This window comes from Rhincodon typus, chromosome 11 (assembly GCF_021869965.1).
Source record: "Rhincodon typus isolate 14 chromosome 11, sRhiTyp1.1, whole genome shotgun sequence".
NCBI lineage: Eukaryota > Metazoa > Chordata > Chondrichthyes > Orectolobiformes > Rhincodontidae > Rhincodon > Rhincodon typus.
Window position 1 is genome coordinate 30,191,098 of NC_063342.1, and position 20,627 is coordinate 30,211,724.

Genomic DNA, 20,627 nt, shown 5'->3' on the forward strand with positions numbered 1-20,627 from the left:
TCTCCAGCATCTGCAGTTCCTACTATCTCTGATTCATATGAAATATGGCTGGTTTTATTCTTAATTGTCACCAGGTAGCTGGGAATTCTTTACCTCCCTAACTCCATTGGCCACATAGTCGAAACTATCAAACTCCAATGTCTTCTCTCTTCTGTAGTTCTAAGGTGTGAATAACCTAAAAGCCACGGCTGGTTCTTCCACTCTTATTTCCCACAAGGAGGAAAGATCATAGCTGAACAACTACAATGGCATGCATTCAGCCATGGAATGGTGCTTCAGGGAATGATGTGAAATTGCATAGTTATGAGAGTGGAAGTAATGGATGAACAGCTTGGGATTTCAGGAAATGCAGTCAATAAATAAATAAATGAATTGTATGACAATGCATCAGAATACACTGCAGCTTTTCCCAGATAAGGAAAAATTTCAAAGTTTAAACACCAGTCTTCTAAGAAAACAAAATTCAAGCATTTAAGTATGGTATGAATGATAGTTTGCATTTAATTTCAAGTACATTTTATTTTTTTAAATGTTACTTTCTCTATCAGGAGAAGGAAGAAAAATAAAGATATAACAATTTATGGCTGTACATAACCAATTGAAAATGAAACAGTACATCTAAAAATGACAGGTTCATGACAGTACCAAAATTCATTACAAAGGTGAACAGGAATTAAACAAGTGATAGGAATGTTCAACTCCAATCGTTTCTTTGTATTTTCAGTAGAATAATGTTGGTTATTTTAAATACAAAATCAGCACATTGATTTTTCTTACATTCAAAGCAGTGCGTTCCCAATTTGATCAGGGACATTTCTAAAAACATTGAAAAGCATATAAAATCTCCATTCATTTGCATCGTGCATAAACTGCTAACTAGCACGATTAAGATATTTTTAACAATTAAGATAAAATGGATTCCTTCTGGAATGATATAGCAATGATCCATTTGGCATCAGAATCTAGGACAGTACACTGAAAACAAAATCAAGTCTGATACTAATATAACTGGAGAATTCTTGTACTGCATTTCAGTGGGGCACAAAGTTGCTCAAATATGAAACAGCTAATTTCCAATTCTGAAGTCATGTCTACTCAAAAGAAACAGTACTGGCCCAATAACACATGTTTTGGCCCAAACCACCTACAGTTAGTCAGATTATGGCCAGAGTATGTAATATGTTGAGACTAATAATGCAGTCAAACAAAAATATAGCTTGGAATCATCACATCATATTTAAAGACTGGAATTTCCTGGTTTGCTAAGTCCTTGTTAGCAATTGTGCTTAAAACAATACAATTCAAAAATGTAGCAACTTCAAACACTCAAATCTGAAGCAAACCCTTCTTAAATACTAATGGTTACAAATTCTTTATTAAAAGTAATTTGCAGTTTTAGTCCCTTAGGGTGAATATTTAATGCATCAGATACAAAGACTACACGCAAACACTGGTGTCATTACCCATTTCTCTAAAAATTAAAAATCACAAACATGGTTACAGACTGAGATTTACTGTATTTGATTGTAGTTTGCTACTACTCAGACTGTGAATCATTGCTATCATTTGAGAGTGCTTGTTGAGTTCGTCCTGTTGCGCTTGGACAAGGGCTTCTTTTTGTTGTAATTGTGCTTCTACTTGGGATTTCTGCACTTCTAAGGATGACAACTGCAGGGCAAGACACAAAGTTAACATTAATTATAATAGACAGCTCTGTAGAACACAGATTATTAACGTAAAACAAAACTAACATGTAAACGTTTGCTCCAGAACAAAATGATTTCCTCACACAGGGGGCTGGAGAGGAAAATGGCGCACGATAACAGAAAATAGTTTCAAATAAATAGAAATTATGAAATTCAAAAGTGCTCTTAGATCAAACTATTGCATTCAATTCCATGAAACTGAACAATTATAATACTTTCATCAAGTCCCTTGTTTAGATTTTGGGCTTTGGGCACATCAGCATCCCAAGTGCAAATTGAGTTCAAAATTACACTAGCTTTCAGAAGCAATTTTCATTTACTTAAGTTTCCATTCACGTTCATTTACATGTCACCAAATGCAAAATCTGCTGTGAACCAACGCCACCAGACAATGCTTTGGAAATTTTTTTGTAAGAAATAGGTCGAGGAGCTTTTTTTTTTTTTTAAGTAGTAACCTGTTGTAGTTTTATTATTGCAGCTGGAAAATGGGTTCATCACAGAAATATCTTTAAACAGAATCTGGGTCAACGGTTATGACTACAAATAAAACAAATAAAAGATTATTCACTGGTTTCACTGGCATACATTAGTCTGTTTCTTAGTTATTTGAAAGCTATGAGCAGCCTTGTAAACAAAAGTAGAAATAAAAAATTAATGTTAAGAGTCTGCCCTAAGGCCCACAAGAGGAGAAATGGACAGAAACCATCAATAATGATTAGTTTTATCTGCTACACAGACAGTTTTGTGAACAAAACACCTTGGAAACTAGATATGCATTCAATTCAAGTCACTGTCGTAAAGTTCTACAGCATGGAAAAATGCTCTTCAGCCCATTAGTCTGCATCCATCAAAAACAAGCTCCTGTGATGCTGCTTGGCCTGCTGTGTTCATCCAGCCCTGCACCTTGTTGTCCCTGATTATACTAATATCATTTTTGAGCACTTGGCCATAAGCCTTCCTTGTATGCCTTGTCATTGCAAGTATACATCTAAATATTTCTCAAATGTTATGAGAGTCACTACTTCTACCACTCTTACAGGCAGTGAGTTCCAGATTCCCAACACCTTTTCTGTGGAAAAAAAGACATTTTCTTACATGTCTTCTAAACCTCCTGCCCTTTACCTTAAATATATTCCCTCATTCATCGATCCCTCCACCAAGATGAAATGTTTCTTCCCGTTTACTCCGTCCATGCCTCCAATCTTATACATCTCAATCATGTCACCCCACAGTCCCCTCTGCTTCAAGGAAAACAAGCCCAATCTGTCCAATTACTTTTCACAGCTAAAACTCTCCAACCCAGGCAACATCCTGGTAAATCTTCTCTTCACCCTCTCCAATGCAATCACATCCCTCCAATAATGCAGATCCCAGAACTGCACACAATATTCTAGCTGTGACTTAACGAACATTTTATATAGTTCCCACATCACTTCCTGGCTCTTAAAATCTATGCCTTGGCAAATGCATTTGAAATTCCTTGGTCTTTTGCATTGTTTGATCAATTGCACTGGGGAAAAGAAAACGATGTAACCCAGCAGAAATCCCAAACCAATAAATGTATTCAAATCATTCATGAGCTTCAGAAACAAAGTTGCTGGAAAAGCTCAGCAGGTCTGGCAGCATCTGTGAAGGAAAAAACAGAGTTAACGTTTTGGGTCCGGTGACCCTTCCTCAGAACCGGTGGCTGGGAAAACGTCAGTTTATATGCAGAAAAAAGGGAGGGGGATGGGGTAGGGAGTAAACGATAGGATAGAGCCTAAACAGAGAGAACAGCAGTTGGACAAAGAGTTGATCATGATCAGGCTGAGAGGGTGAATAGTTGTTAATGGGGACTATTAGTGACTAACAATAGGTGGTGTGTAATGGCAGGCTATGTGGTAACAAGGCCTGGTGTGTGGAGTAGGGGGCTGGGACATGGGAGAGTTTAGGCCTTAAAATTATTGACGCAGGATCCCCAAGGGGAAAATGAGGTGCTGTTCTTCCAGCTTCCGTTGAGCTTTGTTGGAACACTGCAGCAAGTCAGAGACAGAGATGCTGGCCAGGGAACAGGATGGTGCGTTAAAGTGGCAGGCAACAAGTAGTTCAGGGTCATTTTTGCGAGCAGAACGTAGATGTTCTGCCAAGTGTAGGCTGGGTGACGTTATGAACATTACTACAAACTGAAAACAGAATGAAACATTGTGCAATATCTTGCAGAGTTTTGGTTTAAAAGTATGTTCAATGGCAAACACCTGACTATGTGCAAAATGTTAAAAATGTATTTTTTCAGAAAGCTAAATAGTAATTAAGTGAAATCAATTTCGCTGTCAATTAAAAATAAAATTTCTGGTGTAATTTAAAACAGAAAGCATTGGAACAACTCAGCAGGGCTGGCAGCATCTGTGGTGGGAGAAACAGAGTTATCTTTTGAGTTGAATATGACTCTTCTTATGTGAGTGATTAGTTCATTTTGCAGGAAGCAATTCACTTCTTGGCTCCCAAAGCCCATTTGCCATCTATGAAGCACAAGTCAGGAGGGTAATGGAATCAACTCTTGAGAGTGTGGCAACACAATGGCTCTGTGGTTAGCACTGCTGCCTCACAATGCCAGGGATCTGGGTTCAATTCTATATCTAAGGTGACTGTCTGTGTGGAGTTTGCACATTCTCCCTGTCTGTGTGGGTTTCCTCTGGGTGCTCCAGTTTCCTCCCACAGTCCAAAGACGTACTGGTAGATTGGCCATGCTAAATTGCCCATAGTGTGCAGGCTAAGTCAATTAGCCATAGGAAATTCAGGGATAAGGTTCGGGGTGGTTCTGGATGGGATTCTCTTCAGAGGGTCGGTGTGGATTCGATGGGCCAAATGGCCTGCTTCTATGAAGAAGCTCAAGACCATCTTAGACAAAGTAACCTTCTTGAATGGCAGCCTAAACACAAGCTTCAATATCCATTCACTCCATCATAGATGCATAGTGACAGCAGTGTATACCATTTAAGCATGCACTGTAGCAAAGGAGCCCAGGGGAGTTGCTATCACCTTCCAAACCTGCAAACTCTACCATGTAGAAGTACAAGGGCATGCAAACATCATCATCTGCCATTTCTCAAGTCACACTGTTTTTTTTATAATCCAAATTCAGAAGGACACATCATATTAAAGGATTTCTCAATTGCACTCATCAAGCATTATTAAGGCTCTTAAGTCTGAATGCTAATTTACACAGAATTAGGGCACAAGCTCAAATTTGGAAAGGGACAGCTATCCAAAAAAATTGAGAGAGAACTTATCAAATTATCCTGGCTGTGTTCAAGGCAGTGGTTAGGAAACATTCTCCTCTTTTTGGGTATACTACTGTTCAAAGCAGGCATTTTACATCCCCAGTTAGATTTTAGATACAAGGCAGTAAAATAGCTTGATATTCTCTCGGTTTAAAATCCGATATACTGGTCTCTCCTCCAAATGGATTTGCATCCCCTGTAATCGGAAGTTTACTTTCACTATCAAATAGCTAGACATCATTGTAATAACTCTGTACTCTCCAGAGTAATGCAATGTCTCTGTATAACTCCAAACTAGTTATCATGATCATTACATGCAATTCTCTAATCTTCTGAAAGGCAGACTGAATAACTATTCTAAAGACATCATTTACCTTAATACTGAGCTCTTTCCTGGCTATTTCCGTTTTGCTAAGCTCCTTTTGGAGAACGTCAATAGCTTCTTCTAGGTTCTGTTTTTCCTTCTCTGATAGCTTTGTTTTTTCTTGTTGTGCCTGGAGTTTTTGCTCCAAACCTGCCAATCATTATAGAAAAAATAATTTAGTGGCTTGAGATTAATATGCAAAGTGAAAATATTACAATTAATTGTTCTCTTTTGTATTTGATGCCCTTCTCCCACTGTGAAGCAGTTTCACCTGTAATGCGGTGGTGAATTAACCTGGTGAATTTCCAGTCCATCAGGATGCAAACTGAAGAAATGATTAAATGGAATCTTGTACTTGAACTGCTCTTTACTGGTGTCTTCTTTTCTAAAGCTATACCTTCATGTTAGCTCGTTTCTTAATTCAATATTAGTACCAATACTATTCCATCCCCTGGTCCAGTCAGTCTCTCAACGAACAAGCAACATTAGGAGTCTATCTAACTACATCAAATGGACTACAGCAATTCAAGGCAGCAACTCATCACCACCTTCTCAAGGGCAACTAGGGATGGGCATCAAATGCCCATTGTGAATAAATAAGAACAGCTGCTCTTGGACATTAGTCAGAATTATTTAAGCTAGCATTGAATCATGCAACTATGTGCATTGCCACTCAGACTTGCCGATGTGCTAAACTGGTTAGACTCACAATTAGTTTTATCCTTAAGGGCAAAGAGTAGTTGCAGAGGTGTGATCTAATGAGAATCATTCTGCATTCTTCTCCTTAACTGATTATTTGTTGCATTAAAAGAAAATAGTATCAAGAAGCTAGAAGATACATGAACATGTTGTTATGACTGAGGCTGGAGTGCACTGTTACTTCAGTCCCACTTCTCCATGACAGTTGCAACATAAGAATACTTTTCCCAGTTATCAACATGATAAATATCTTATCAGGTATTAAACTAAAAGACACATCAACTTGGTTTCTTAATAAACAAAATTATGGGTTTATTATCAAAACAAAACTTATTCAACAAACATGCAATCAGTAATACAAAAGTATAAATGTTTATCCCTATGTATAGGCTCAAAACACACATACTCTTCAGGAAAAGACTGAAAGAAGAAAATCTCTTCACAGATTGGTATTGTAAAGAAAAAAACCCTGGCCAATGGCTATTCTTGAAGGCAAAAGGATAAAGTGTAGGATGTTGCATAGTCTGTGGTTCTCAGGGCCTGGTACATGTTGTCAAATAACTAATCATACATGATTCTCTAAAGTCATACAGAGACAGCTTGTGCAAGAGGGACAAACACGAGATGCTCTTTCAATCACCCATTCAAAAGAATGAATAGATTTCAACCTGAACTAATGTAAAGGATTTTCTTTTCAGTAATGAGAGATCAGCTAGGCGGGATGTTGTTAGCAGACGTTCCAATAAAACAAGAATCTTTCCAAGTCAGTCACTGTTAAAAATGCCTTCACGTCGGCAGAAGGCTAAGGAAATTCGGCACGTCCACAACGACTCTTACCAATTTTACAGATGCACCATAGAAAGCATCCTATTTGAATGCATCACAGCTTTGTATGGCAACTGCTCTGCCCAAGACTGCAAGAAATTACAGAAAGTTGAGAAAATAGTCCAGTTCATCACGAAAACTAGCCTTCTTTCCACTGACTCCATCTACACTTCCTGCAGCCTCAGGAAAGCAGCCAACATAATCAAAGACCTTTTCCACCCCAGTTATACTCTCATCCACCCTCTTACATTGGGCAAAAGATACAAAAGTTTGAAAACACATGCCAACAGATTTAAGAACAGCTTCTTCCCTGCTCTCATTAGACTTACGAATGGACCTCTCACATACTTGGAGTTGATCTTTCTCTGCACCTTCTCTATAGCTGTAGCACTGTATTCTGCATTCTGTTCTATTGCATTGATGTACATATGTAGGGTATGTCTGGTTAGCACACAAAACAATACTTTTCACTGTATCTTGGTACATGTGAGAATAATAAATCAAATCAATTCAATATAGCTCCAGCAGGATTTACAGCCAAGGAGGCAGTTATCACCAGCTGTGTAATTTCTAGGAAGCCTTGTTTAAAAAGCTCCACAATGAACTTTCAACGACTTACTTCAAAAAAAAAACCACTCCAGTTATGTCAACAAAACCTGTAATAAACTCCTAATCCTTCAAAACTTGACTTCTCTGGGTAACAAAGTATTTTTACAAAAATGTGCACTGTGACTTATGTATAAATTGCATGCCAATGTACATATCAGTAAATGAGTACATATTATACAGCTGGCTTTTTTTTTTAACATTTGTATAATGAATTGAATTGTGATCTCTTCTAAGATTCCCTTCTTCGAAAACTGGCTTATATCAGTTGCAACATAACTTTTTAAGTTTGTGTTTGCACTCAACTTGGAGGAGGAAATGTCAAACAGGGTAAAGGACAACACTTTGTAAGTTATAAACTTATGCGATCTGCTTAAATTTTAAAGAAAGTTAAATCCACACAATAGAAAGCACAATTCAAACATAAATTACATACCCTTAAGATAGCAGGAATTTTATTTCTAATTTTTCCTACTATTTCCTGTCCTTTTAAGCTCTCAATAAAATCATACAGATTTCTAATACCAGGAAGCAAAGTAATAAGTTATCAGTTGTATAAAGCAACCACAATCAGAAAACATACTGAAGCGAGCAGGCGAACTACCTCATAAATCAGGCTAATTACATTATACCCCTGATGAGATCAGCCATTTCAAGCATACTTGCACAATTCAATGTTTCTGTTCAAACAATAAATAAATGTTAAAGCAGAAGACATGATCATCAATAAGTGAAAAACCAAAAGGCATACCCAATAATTTAGTGTCCTTTTCCTTTAACTGAATGCACAAATCATTCTTCTGTGCTTCCAGCTCTGCTAAATGAGCAAGGCATCTAAGATTCAGAAAATGAAAAAACAAGAACAAAATCCACTTGATAAATGCATGACTTAAAGCCATTGTTACTGAATTCAGTGAATACATATAATCAAAGTTAAGAATGTTGACTTACCTATCATTCTGTTGTTTAAGGGTGTCAATTTGCCTTTTGAGCAGCTCGCTTTGTTTACTTAAGGAATTATGTTCAGTCTGTAGTTCTTCAAGTTGCCTTTCGACTGTCTCAAGACTAAAATGAAATTTATGTAAAAATACAAATCTGGAACTGGATTTTTGGAATATATTTTCAAGAAGTTATTTAGTGAAAAATACACTTTATATAATATATAATAAAGTTACTGAAGTGCAATTATTTTAATTTGTTTATGGAATGGGGACATGTCAGCTAGGCCAGCATTTATTGATGATCCCCAATTTCCTTGAAGGAGATGGTGTTGACTTGCCGTCTTGAACCGCCGCAAATCTTGGGGTGTAGAAACACCCGAAGTCTTACCATCAAGGGCTTTGCAGGATTTTGTCTAGTGAAAGAATGGCAATATAATTGCAAGTCAGGATGGTGCGGAGCCTGGAGTGAACCTTGCAGTTGGTGGTGCTCCCGTGCATCTGCTGCCGTTGACTTTTGAGGCGATAAAGTTCATGGGACTAGTAGGTGTTGTCAAAGGAAATTTGGTGAATTACAGCAGCACGTCTTAAATGGTACACATAAGTACCATTGAATCAGTGGTGAAGGGAATGCTGTTAGAGCTGAACCCATCCATATAAGTAGGGGCTATTCTATCACACTCCTGGCTTAAGCCTTGCAGATGGATTACATACCACTGAATTTCTGTTGTTGCACTCACAGGACATGTACAGCTGATCCAATTCAATTTCTGCTCAATGATAACCTACAGGGTGCTTATAGTAGGGAAATTCAATGATAGTAATGCCATTGCATATGATGGAAGATGGCTATGGATTTTCTCCTGCTGCAGACTGTCATTGCATGACATTTGAGTGGTAAGAATCAGGATGTTGTCGAGGTCTTGCTGCATATGGACACGAATGTCTTCAGTACCTGAGTACTCGCAATGGTGCTGAATCTTGCATAATCATCAGCAACATCACCAATTCTGACCTCATGATGGAGCGAGATCATTGATGAAGCAGCTGAAAACAGGTGGACCTCGGATATTGCTCTGAGGAAGCCTTGCATTGAACTCTTGAACTCTATGATTTCCATTAAATACAATAAAACTCATTTGTACTAGCGAAACTAATGTTCTGTCGTACCATAAAAGAGTAGTTTAACTGTTGTCTATGAACATGATGTCGCTGCTGTAATTCATTTTTCACAGAATTATTACAGTGCAGGAGACCATTTGGCCTATTACGTCTGCACCGATGACAGCCAAGGATTACTGCTCAAAACAAAATCAGAAATGACTAAACCTTACTTTTGAGCAAGACTTTTTGAGGTAACTTTTAAGGACTCGTGCTCTTCAGAAATAGCCTGTAGTTTACAATTATGCTGATAGAGCTCTTGAATATCAGCCTTGGCACGGTCGGATTCCAATAGTTGGGTCTTCAGTACTCCATCAAGTTCTTCATTTTTTCTCTCTGCATCCATTAGAAGTGAAGCCAACTGTCGTGCCTACAACAATAAAATCCTAATAATTGATAAAATGTAACAACTCACGATAAATTCCATACAATTGATTAACTATAAAATATTTACAAAAATATTTAATGATTGATCGTTGCTGTCATTTCCCTAGAATAAAAGAACTTCAGCTGTGAAAGAGATTTCTATAGTACTAACATTTCACATTTGATTATCTTTTTACTTTCCATTTCATAGATATTAGCACAGCAAAACCATTAAATTGTGCCTTATCTTACTATACTTCATAAATCCATAAAACTAGAAAAATGCAAAAATTAGTCTATCCCTGACAACATCTTTCCATTAAAAATCATGAATTGTGCAATTTATTTAAGAGAACAGATCAAAAGAAGCTGAATTCAAAAACTGAATGAAGAGGAGATAGCATGTTTTAAAATGATTTTTATGATGTAGTCAAAATACCTCTGCTTCTGCATGGGCTCTCTGACAACGGTACTGGGCAATCAAACGATCTGCTTGTGCTAGGGCCAGTGCCTTGGCTTCCAGTAAGTCCTGCAAACGGTTTTCTTTGGACTAAGCAAAATAAAAGGTTGATCTTAAAATTATATTCATGCTAAACATTGTTAATATTGAAACACATTTCAGAAAAAAAAACTGTGGTGCTCCAAAGTCCGTCAATCAAATGCATATGAAACAAGGATATGTAAAGTTGCACTCTACTGACACGTCCCATCACCAGTGAAGGGAGAAATGCAAAGGAATAAATGATGGGACAGCCACCTCTACCTGAACATTAATCGCTTTGTAACGTTACAGAAACAGGAGACGTAAGTGGCATCCCCTCAATTTACATGTGTAAACATGACGCAAAAGAAAAGAAATAAATTACAGACTGTTAGGAAGGAAAAATTGAACCCAATCGAAACACAAGCCCCAATTTGTACAGCAAGAGTAGAGGTCCCCTTCTAATATTTAAACATGAAACACCTAGAGAAGCTCGCCACACCTCACCTAATCTGTTAAACTATTACAGAGAAGGGAAGGTTAAATGAAAGAAAATCCCTGATATTCACTTTATAAGTAACAAGCAACAATTTATTTATTTAACCCTATCAGAGAACAAATTAATAGAATTACTAACAAACTGAACAATTCCCCTTTAACTACTAACTATTCCCTAACTGGACTAAATTCTACTGGTATGCTGTTCCAATAAACACAAGTTCCACTTATATAAACACAAGTAATAAGAAAACAAACTAAAACTTAGTCTCTCAAAGTCTACATGCCTTTCTTCTACTGTTCTCAAGTCATAAACGCATTTCTTCCGCTACTCCGGCTGCCAGGGATGTTTTCTCTGTGAGGTCTTCTGCGACGATTCTTAGCTAGAAGTGCTGTGGTACCTTTCATGGACAAATGGTGCTTTCTTGTGAGAGCTCAATGATTATTTCTCAGATGGTGGTTCACTCTCACACCCATTTTCAAAAACCCTCTTCTTATATGCCTTGGATGACATATCAATTTTCTTACAATAGCACTGGTCTGAGGTTGTCAAAACCATCAGATTTAAATTCAATTGGCTTTCAATCGCTAAATGTTTGGTTTAAATTAATTGGCTGATTCCAGCTAGAACATAGAACAGTACAGCACAGTACAGGCCCTTCGGACCACGATGTTGTGCCGACCTATTATCCTACTTTAAGATCAAACTACCCTGCATACCCTACATTTCACTATCATCCATGTGCCTATCCAAGAGTCACTCAAATGTCTCTAATGTATCTGACTCCACTACCACTGCCGGCAGCGCATTCCACGTACCCACCACTCTGTGTAAAAAACCTACCTCTGATATCTCCCCTATACCTTCCTCCAATCACCTTAAAATTATGCCCCCTCATAATAGTCATTTCCGCCCTGGGAAAAAGTCTCTGGTTATCCACTCTATCTATGCCTCTCATCATCTTGTACACCTCTATCAAGTCATCTCTCATCCTTCTTTGCTCCAATGAGAAATACCCTAACTCCCTCAACCTTTCCTCATAAGACCTGCCCTCCAGTCCAGGCAGCATCCTAATAAATCTCCTCTGCACCCTCTCTAAAGCATCCACATCTTTCCTATAATGAGGTGACCAGAACTGAACACAATATTCCAAGTGTGGTCTAAGCAGGGCTTTATAGAGCTGCAATATAACCTCGCGGCTCTTAAACTCAATTCCCCTGCCAATGAAAGCCAACACACCATATGCCTTCTTAACAACCCTATCAACTTGGGTCGCAACTTTGAGGGATCTACAGACATGGTCCCCAAGATCCCTCTGTTCCTCCACACTGCCAAGAATCCTGCCATTAACCCTGTATTCTGCATTCAAATTCTACCTTCCAAAATGAATCACTTCACAGTTTTCCGGGTTGAATTTCATCTGCCACTTCTTGGTCCAGCTTTGCATCCTGTCAATATCCCGTTGCAACCTACAACAGCCCTCCACACTATTCACAACTCCACCAACCTTTGTGTCGTCAGCAAGCTTACTAATCCACCCTTACACTTCCTCATCCAAGTCATTTTTAAAGATCACAAAGAGCAGAGGTCCCAGAACAGATCGCTGCGGAACACCACTGGTCACCGAGCTCCAGGCTGAATACTTTCCATCTACTACCATCCTCTGTTTTCTATTGGACAGCCAATTCTGTATGCAGACAGCCAAATTTCCCCGAATCCCATTTTCTGAATGAGCCTACCACGGGGAACCTTATCAAATGCCTTGCTAAAATCCATGTACACCACGTGCACTGCTCTACCTTTATCAATGTGTTTTGTCACATCCTCAAAGAATTCAATAAGGCTCGTGAGGCATGACCTGCCCCTCAGAAAGCCATGCTGACTATTTCTAATCAAACTGTGCTTTTCCAAATAATCATAAATACTATCTCTCAGAATCCTCTCCAATAATTTGCCCACCACAAAAGAAAGACTGACTGGTCTGTAATTCCCAAGGTTATCCCTATTCCCTTTCTTGAACAAGGGAATAACATTTGCAATAAAAACCAAAAGAACTGCGGATGTTGTAAATCAGGAACAAAAGCAATGTTGCTGGAAAAGCTCAGCAGGTCTGGCAGCATCTGTGGAGGAGAAACAGAGTTAACGTTTCGGGGTCAGTGACCCTTTCTCAGAACCCTTCCAATAACATTTGCAACCTTCCAATCATCTGATACTACTCCAGTGGACAGTGAGGACGCAAAGATCATCGCCAAAGGCACAGCAATCTCCTTCCTCACTTCCTGTAGTAAACTTGGGTCTATACCATCTGGCCCAGGGTGCTTATCTATCGTCATGTTTTTCAAAATTTCTAGCACATCCTCCTTCCTAACATCAACCTGTTCGAGCATATCAGCCTGTTTCATGCTGTCCTCACAAACGTCAAGGTCCCTCTCACTGAATGAATACTTTGCTTCAGTATTCACTGAGGATGCCCCCCACCGCCTCCAACTCCATGCACAAGTTCCCTCCACTATCCCTGATCAGCCCCTACCCTCACTCTGGCCATCCTCTTGTTCCTCACATAAGTATAAGACACCTCAGGGTTGTCCATTCTTCAGTTCCTTCCTGGCTACCTTGTAGTCCACTAGAGCCCTGTCCGATCCTTGCTTCCTCAACCTTAAGTAAGCTTCCTTCTTCCTCTTGACTAGATGTTCCACATGTCTTGTCATCCAAGGTTCCTTCACCTTACCATCCTTTCCTTGCCTCAGTGGGACCTAGTTACCAAAAGCTAGTTGCCAAGCCTAAGGTTGTTGCATTATCAACGAATTGATACATGTTTCAATTTCAGAACTGTCTGTACCCCTTTAGCTGCTTAGACACATTTTCTGTATAAATCTAAGCTTAGAAAAGCACTTTACCTCTTAAAAGCAGCCACACATTCTTCTTCCTTACTTTTTTTCACAAACAAATTCTAGCTTCCTGCCTTCCAATTCACAAGTACTTTACACAACTTCATAACAAAGACATTGCCTTTGGTGCATCCCTCCAAACTTACATGTGCAAACATAAGAAAAATAAAGAAATAAATTACAGATAAACTATGCGCAACCATATCCAAAATTATCCCCAAAAATACGTATGTTGCATCATATAAAACAGCAAATTGAAAAAAGGAAGCTGTTTCCCTACCCTGTTTCATATATTTCAATTGTCACAATTTCAAATAAGGAAGTTGTCTTACAAGCAAAACAGATAAATTTGACCCATTGCACCCATAATCCAGAAAAAAATTGAAATATTACATAATGCCAGAAGAACAAAGAACTCTTAATTTTAGGCTTGTGTGAAGAGGCTCTTTATCTATTTAACTATTGAGCCACTTGATTTAAAATTGGTTGTTGAACTGCAAATAGCTCAAGCCAAGTTGTTTCATTAATGTTACTTGGTAACAGAAGGTAATTCTTTTCCCTCATGCTACTTCTCTACCCTAATCCAGACTGCACTAGTATTTTATTTTCAACCGAGATATTCTTATGAAGTTTACTTCCAATTAATGTGCCAAAAGGTCATATGAGGATAGATAAGCACCCTGGGCCAGATGGTATAGACCCAAGGTTGCTGTAGGAAGCGAGCAAAGAGACTGCTGTGCCTTTGGCGATGATCCTTGCGTCCTCACTGTCCACTGTAGTAGTACCAGATGATTGGAAGGTTGCAAATGTTATTCTCTTGTTCAAGAAAGGGAATAGGGGTAACCTTGGGAATTACAGACCAGTCAGTCTTTCTTTTGTGGTGGGCAAATTATTGGAGAGGATTCTGAGAGATAGTATTTATGATTATTTGGAAAAGCACAGTTTGATTAGAAGTAGTCAGCATGGCTTTCTGAGGGGCAGGTCATGCCTCACGAGCCTTATTGAATTCTTTGAGGATGTGACAAAACACATTGATAAAGGAAGAGGTAGACCTTTCATTTTTGCTATTAAAGTGCAACTGCTGCAACAAACGAAAGAACGGTTCAACAATCCCTTCACAATCTGGTCTTCCGTTGTCAGAAAACATCCTGTTAAAGAAAATGCACAATGAGTGGAAATTTTAAAGTATTCTCAGAATTTTAAATGTTGTTTCCCAACTCTTAAAATAAGGCCTCATTCTGCAATAGTGAGATTTCGGTTTGTATAACATGAAGCATGTAGACTTACCAACTTTTAATTGGTACTTACAGCAAGAGATGAAAGCTTCTGTTCGTATACATCCATTACATCTGACAGTCTCACATCCTTGACTTGTTCCTTCACCTTTATTAAGCCAAATAAAAACAAAATTAAATTTTAAATTAAAAAGAATCTCAGGATTCTTAGCAAAATGTTTAAGAAAAACAAACTATTTTATATCCGTTCATACCTTACGTAAAACAACTGACAATAAAACCTAAATTATAAGAGAGTTCTTAAAAAGAGTCACTGGATTTGAAATGTTATCTCTGGTTTCTCCCACGGATGCTACCGAGTTTCACCAACAATTTCTGTTTTTGTTTTAAATTATAACCGTTTGGTAGATAAGTTTATTACTTGTGCTTTGAGGCCAGTTTTAAATACAGCAAACATTGTTTTAACTAGCACCTTATTAACTGGAACGCTCGATAAACCTGCAAAATTATATACCTCAGATACCATGAAGTTTACTAAATTATTCTGTCCAATTACTGTAGTTTTTTTTAAATTTATTTACCTCAATGTAAATATACTTATTGCTCAATTGAATGATCACATGAATATCAACAGTTGGCTCAATTTTGAGTCAATATCTCCTCAAATATGCAACCTGCCACGATGTCCGAGTAGTCAGTTGAGGTTGCAAATGAAAAAGCTCTCTGCCAGCAAGTTTTATTTACGGCAAAGCAGCATTATTATTTAAGTGATCTATGCTGTAAATAAAGTATAACAGTAATGTGTACGACCCTGCATTACATTTCTATTATTTAGTGTATGTTCTTACAGTGATTATGTGAACCTCTTGATCATCTGGAATATCTGATCAACCGTCACACTCCTGGTCCCATGGTTGCCAGTTAATACGAAGTTTACTATACGTACAATTTCAAGAAACATATGATTAAAATATTTTCTCAAATTTTCCACACAATTCTGATACTCAAGAGGCTCCATCTAGGACAAAGCAGCCCACTTGACTAGCATCCCAACACCATTTCAAATATGGATGTAGTTATACCATTTACAAGATATACTGCTGTGTACACTGTTTTTCCTAACTGCACCTGCCATCTGGCAACTTCTACCAACTAGAAGGACAACGATAGCAGACACAGGAGAACACCACTTCCGCCACATCATAAATCTTCATGACCCGGAAATATATCAATGTGCTTTCTTGATCAGAGGGTCAAAATCATGGAGTTACTTTCCTATTTCCAGACAGACTGCATCAATTCAAGAAGGAAGCTCTTCACTTCTCAAGAACAATTAGGGGCAAGTAATAAATGCTGGTCTTGTCATCAATATCCACATCCCATGACTAAACAGAAAGATTAGATGTTATACATCATGATTCAACAGCATCTCCAGTGCCCTCTGGGAAAGTGTTAGCATCAACCAGATCAGAGCACAATATTAGAGGTAAGTGACAAATAACTTTTATGTCCAATGAACATGCAGTACAAACCTCCACTCCTAACTGCAATTTATCAATCAACTCATGGATATTAGATCTGGCAACATTGGTTGTACTTAAACATTTTGATTTGACAATGCTTGCTGAATGCTGATGGACAGGAACTTTTTTCATTACATGGTCAGTGCTCTGTTGTTTATATGCATTATTGGCAGCAATGCTTTCGCCAAGCCTAAAAAGAACAAAAAACAGCATGAATATAAAAGGTCTTCTCACTCTCTACTATATTCATGACAGCACACATTCTCATTTTGCTTTGGTATAAGAAACTTTACATTTTTATAACAGTTATGAAATTTCTATGAATTGTGACATAGAACTTCTAACACTCAAAATCTTAGAACAGTTTTAAACTTAAAATCAAAATTTACTGGGGAACAAAATAAATTCAGTGATGTTACTCAACTTATAACAGCTTTTGTATTCTAAGATCATTTCTCAATGGCAGTTAAGCTCCCAAATAATTTATTTCAGTTAATTAAACCACAAAATCATTGATCCTGAAGCTCTTCCCACACCTCAACTTAGTTCAATAGATGGTACTGTGAATGATTTGAGGCAACAGTGGTACACTTGTGATTCAAAGAAAACAGAATGGACTCACACTGCAGCACATTGCAGGATTCACATTAAACACCCATTGGATTTTGCAACGCAGTTTGCACTTCTCAACTAAATTAAATTACTTGTGCATAATTTGTGCATTAAAAGACAAAGTAAAATTTTGTCCCTATTAAGGCTTGCAAACTGCAGCTATTCTCCACTTGACAAAATGTCAGCGACCCAGAATATTAACTTACTTTCCCTCTCCACAGATGCTGTCTAATCTGAATATTTTGAGCACTCTGTTATAACTTCTAATATCCAGCATCTAAAATATTGTTATGTCCTAGCCGTTATAGCCTAAGTGGTGGGGGGTGGGGGGGGTGCGCTCAAAGGGTTAGGAAACAGTGGGATGGAGAAAAACGTTAACTCAAAGTGCCACATCCAAAGGTTATTGCACAAAGTAAAAACTTGTGGTGTATGGGGTAACATATTGACACGATAGAAAACTGTCCAGCTAACAGGGCAGAAAGCACAATGGTTTCTTCACGTTGGGAGGATATAATAACTGGTATAATACAGGCATCATTGCTGGGACCTTAATAGCTTACAACATATATGACTTCGAGTTGGAGGTATAGTTGTCAAATTTGCTAATGACACAAAAATAGAATGAAAAAGAAAGTTATGAAGAGGACATAAAGATGTTAATAAAAGTTTGAGATAGATTTAAATGATTGGGTAAAAATATGGCAAATGTGATAAAATGAGATTTTTCATTGAGGCAGTAAAGATAAAAACAAACATTTAATCTCAATGTTGAGAGATTGTAGATGCAGGAGAATCTAGACGCCCTGGCGCATGACTTGCAAGAGACTGGCATGGAGGCGCTTGACTTGCAAGAGACTGGCATGAAGACACAGTGAGTATTAATAAAGATAATGGAATATTATCATTTATTACCAGGATATAAAATGAAGCAAGTTATACTTCACTTATGTAGGTATTAATGAGACCACTTCTGAAGCACAGTGTACAGTACTGGTTACCTTATTTAAGGAAGGATGTAACTGCACGGGAAACAGTTCTGAGAAGGTTTGCCGATTAATACATGGAATGGACAGGTTGTTCTGTAAGAACAGGCCAAATATGCTAGGCTTATATCCACTGGAGTTTAGATGAGTTAGAAGTGACTTGATTGAACTGTATAGAAGCTTAAAAGGTCTTGACAGGATGAACGTGGAAAGAACATTTTCTCTTACAGAAGAATCTAGAAGTAGGGATCACTGTTAAGGGGTTATCCATTTAAAATAGAGAGGAGACAAAAGTCTCCCTGAAAAAGGTGGCATAAACAAAGTCTTTGAACAAAGTCTTAAGGCAGAAGTGCATAAATTCTTAGTAAGCAGGAGGGAAAGGTCATGACAGGTAAGTGGGGATATGAATTTGAAGTTATAGTCAGATCAGCCACGATCTGATAAGGACAAAGAAGGCCCAAGAAGGTGGAGAATAACCTACTCTTGCTCCTCGTTTGCACGTCATCAGATGCCGTCACTAACAGCACCAAGAAAGGTCATGTAATGGCTCCAGCTGCATTCGCGTATACTTCTCAGCCATGTAAGCTTTGCACGGTCAGGAGGAGAAATCACAGAGAGGACAGATGAGAACCAATACATGTTGTATTTGGACTTGCAGAAGGCATTCAAAGTACCTTAAAATAACTCCACGAAGGCCAGTGTCCTGTCACCAAGTCACCCTTTATTTACACATACATGGTACATGACACTGACCAAGCTGCCTCAGAACCGGCTCCTTGAGTGAGCAGAAACCCTGACAGTCTGTTTATATCTGTCAGCCAGGATTAGACAGGTTAACAGCCCCAATCACTCACTCTATGATTACCACCTGGCTGACCTCGTTCAAATCACTACATCCCTCCCCTTTAAGTCTTAGGACGCAGGCCCGTTCCTTATTCATTTGGTGCTCCCAGGCCGTTTTCGCACGAGGTCTGGGTTCCTCTGACTCTGCCTCAGATAATTGTGGCACGTGCCAGACTGTCACCCACGTCTTGCGCCTGGAGCGTCTTGCAAGAAATTCATCTTATTCTTCAGGCAGCAACAGCATCAAGGCTGGACATCTGCCATGTCCAACTTGTCCTCAGAGAATTCTTCACCACTAGGTGGAGGGAGAGAACCCACGGTTTCTGAAAGCCTTGCTGGATGTTCTGAGGGGCTGGGTATGTTTTGGTCTGGTCCCATTTGCAAGTTTGTAGCTTTCATGTGGTCCACGTGCTTGTTCAGGACAGCCTCTCTTACCAGAACTTTGTATGTCACAGGACCTGACCTCGCGCTGATCATACTTCTTAACCAGGCAGAGCCATTCCATGTGTCGACACCAAACTTCGTCTCCTGAAGGAAACTGCCTTTCTTGTTTTGCGGAGTCTTGTGTCAGCAGTGGCTGTCATGACACCATTTCACCCAACCCTCACAGGTCTGGAAGATCAGATCTAACCTAGTGGAGTCTTCTCCCCATTAGCAACACTCCTGGAGCTGTCTTTGTAGTTGCATGAGGGATGGTCCTTTAATCAAGCAAGAACCAGGACAGTTTGGTATTGAGTGACACTGTAGGCTGTTTCCTTAAGCCTACCTTCAAAGTTTGAACTGCCTTTTCTGCTAGGCCATTGGATGATGGATGATATGGAGCTGTCCTTACAGGTTGAACACCACTTGAATTTAGGAAATTATAAAATTCCCTGCTGGTAAATGGAGGTCCATTGTCTGTGACCAACAACTCTGGGAGATCATGTAATGCAAAAGATGCTCACAACTTTTCAATCATTGTCCCCATGTTTAACGAATGAATTCTATGCATGTTCAAGTACTTTGAATGGGCACCCACAACGACGAAGAAGAGTGTGGGCAAGGTCTGGCATAGTTGATGTAACCGAGTCTTGGGTTTACCCAGCCATTCCCACAAATGTGGGGGAGCTGCCGGTGGCAATTTTTGTCCTTGCTGGCACTCTGGGCACTGCCCCACCAACGTGGCTATGTCAGCATCCAATCCTGGTCACCAGACATAACTTCCTGCCAACATTTGCATCTTGGAAACCCCCAACAACACTGGTCGAGTTCAGCCAGTATCAGTAACATATATTAATGACTTGGAGGATAGAAATGAATGTACTTTTGCTAAATTGGCAGATGCCACAAAAATAGGTGGAAAGGCAAGTTGTCTGGGGATATAAACAGTTTTACAGAGAGACATTGATAGGTTAAGTAAGTGGGCAAATGGAGTATTGAGATACTATAAACTTCAGAACTTTAATAACTTCATGGAATGAAAGAATCAGCAATGACTCTGGAATAAATGGTTTCCAGAGATGAAAGGGACAAGGAGAGACTGTTATAAAAAGGTTTTTAAAAGCAATATGCTGATTGACACCTTCTTCCTAGGGATGGCTAAAGAGACATAAACAAGCTGGCTCCTGGGAGAGAGGAGGTAAGGTTGCTTGATAACCT

General features: G+C 38.8%; 1 protein-coding gene across 2 annotated transcripts; it reads right to left on the reverse strand.

Moving 5' to 3' along the window:
- Positions 1-476: 476 nt before the first annotated feature.
- On the reverse strand, positions 477-16,794 carry LOC125484466 (protein CIP2A homolog). 2 transcript variants are annotated; one of them, XM_048603306.1, is made up of 9 exons: positions 16,561-16,663; positions 15,877-15,964; positions 15,102-15,176; positions 10,365-10,475; positions 9,733-9,929; positions 8,412-8,525; positions 8,212-8,294; positions 5,341-5,480; positions 477-1,668 (listed from the first exon to the last, which is right to left on the reverse strand). In XM_048603306.1, exons 3-9 carry the CDS (start codon positions 15,135-15,137, stop codon positions 1,498-1,500), a joined length of 852 nt encoding a protein of 283 aa, XP_048459263.1. In that variant the 5' UTR covers positions 15,138-15,176; positions 15,877-15,964; positions 16,561-16,663; the 3' UTR covers positions 477-1,497. The 2 variants fall into 2 exon arrangements, with proteins under 2 accessions (XP_048459263.1, XP_048459262.1); XM_048603305.1 differs by lacking the exon at positions 15,877-15,964 and having other exon boundaries at positions 16,561-16,794.
- Between the last annotated feature and the right edge of the window lie 3,833 nt (positions 16,795-20,627).

Coding starts and splice junctions, on each gene's coding strand:
- LOC125484466 (XM_048603305.1), bottom strand. CDS start 16,764: ATGCTGTTTTTTGTTCTTTTTAGGCTTGGCGAAAGCATTGCTGCCAAT. Junction 10,476..15,101: donor AGAAGCTTTCATCTCTTGCT/GTAAGTACCAAT, acceptor TATTTTGCTTAG/TCCAAAGAAAACCGTTTGCA. Junction 1,669..5,340: donor GGAAAGAGCTCAGTATTAAG/GTAAATGATGTC, acceptor CTTGCCCTGCAG/TTGTCATCCTTAGAAGTGCA.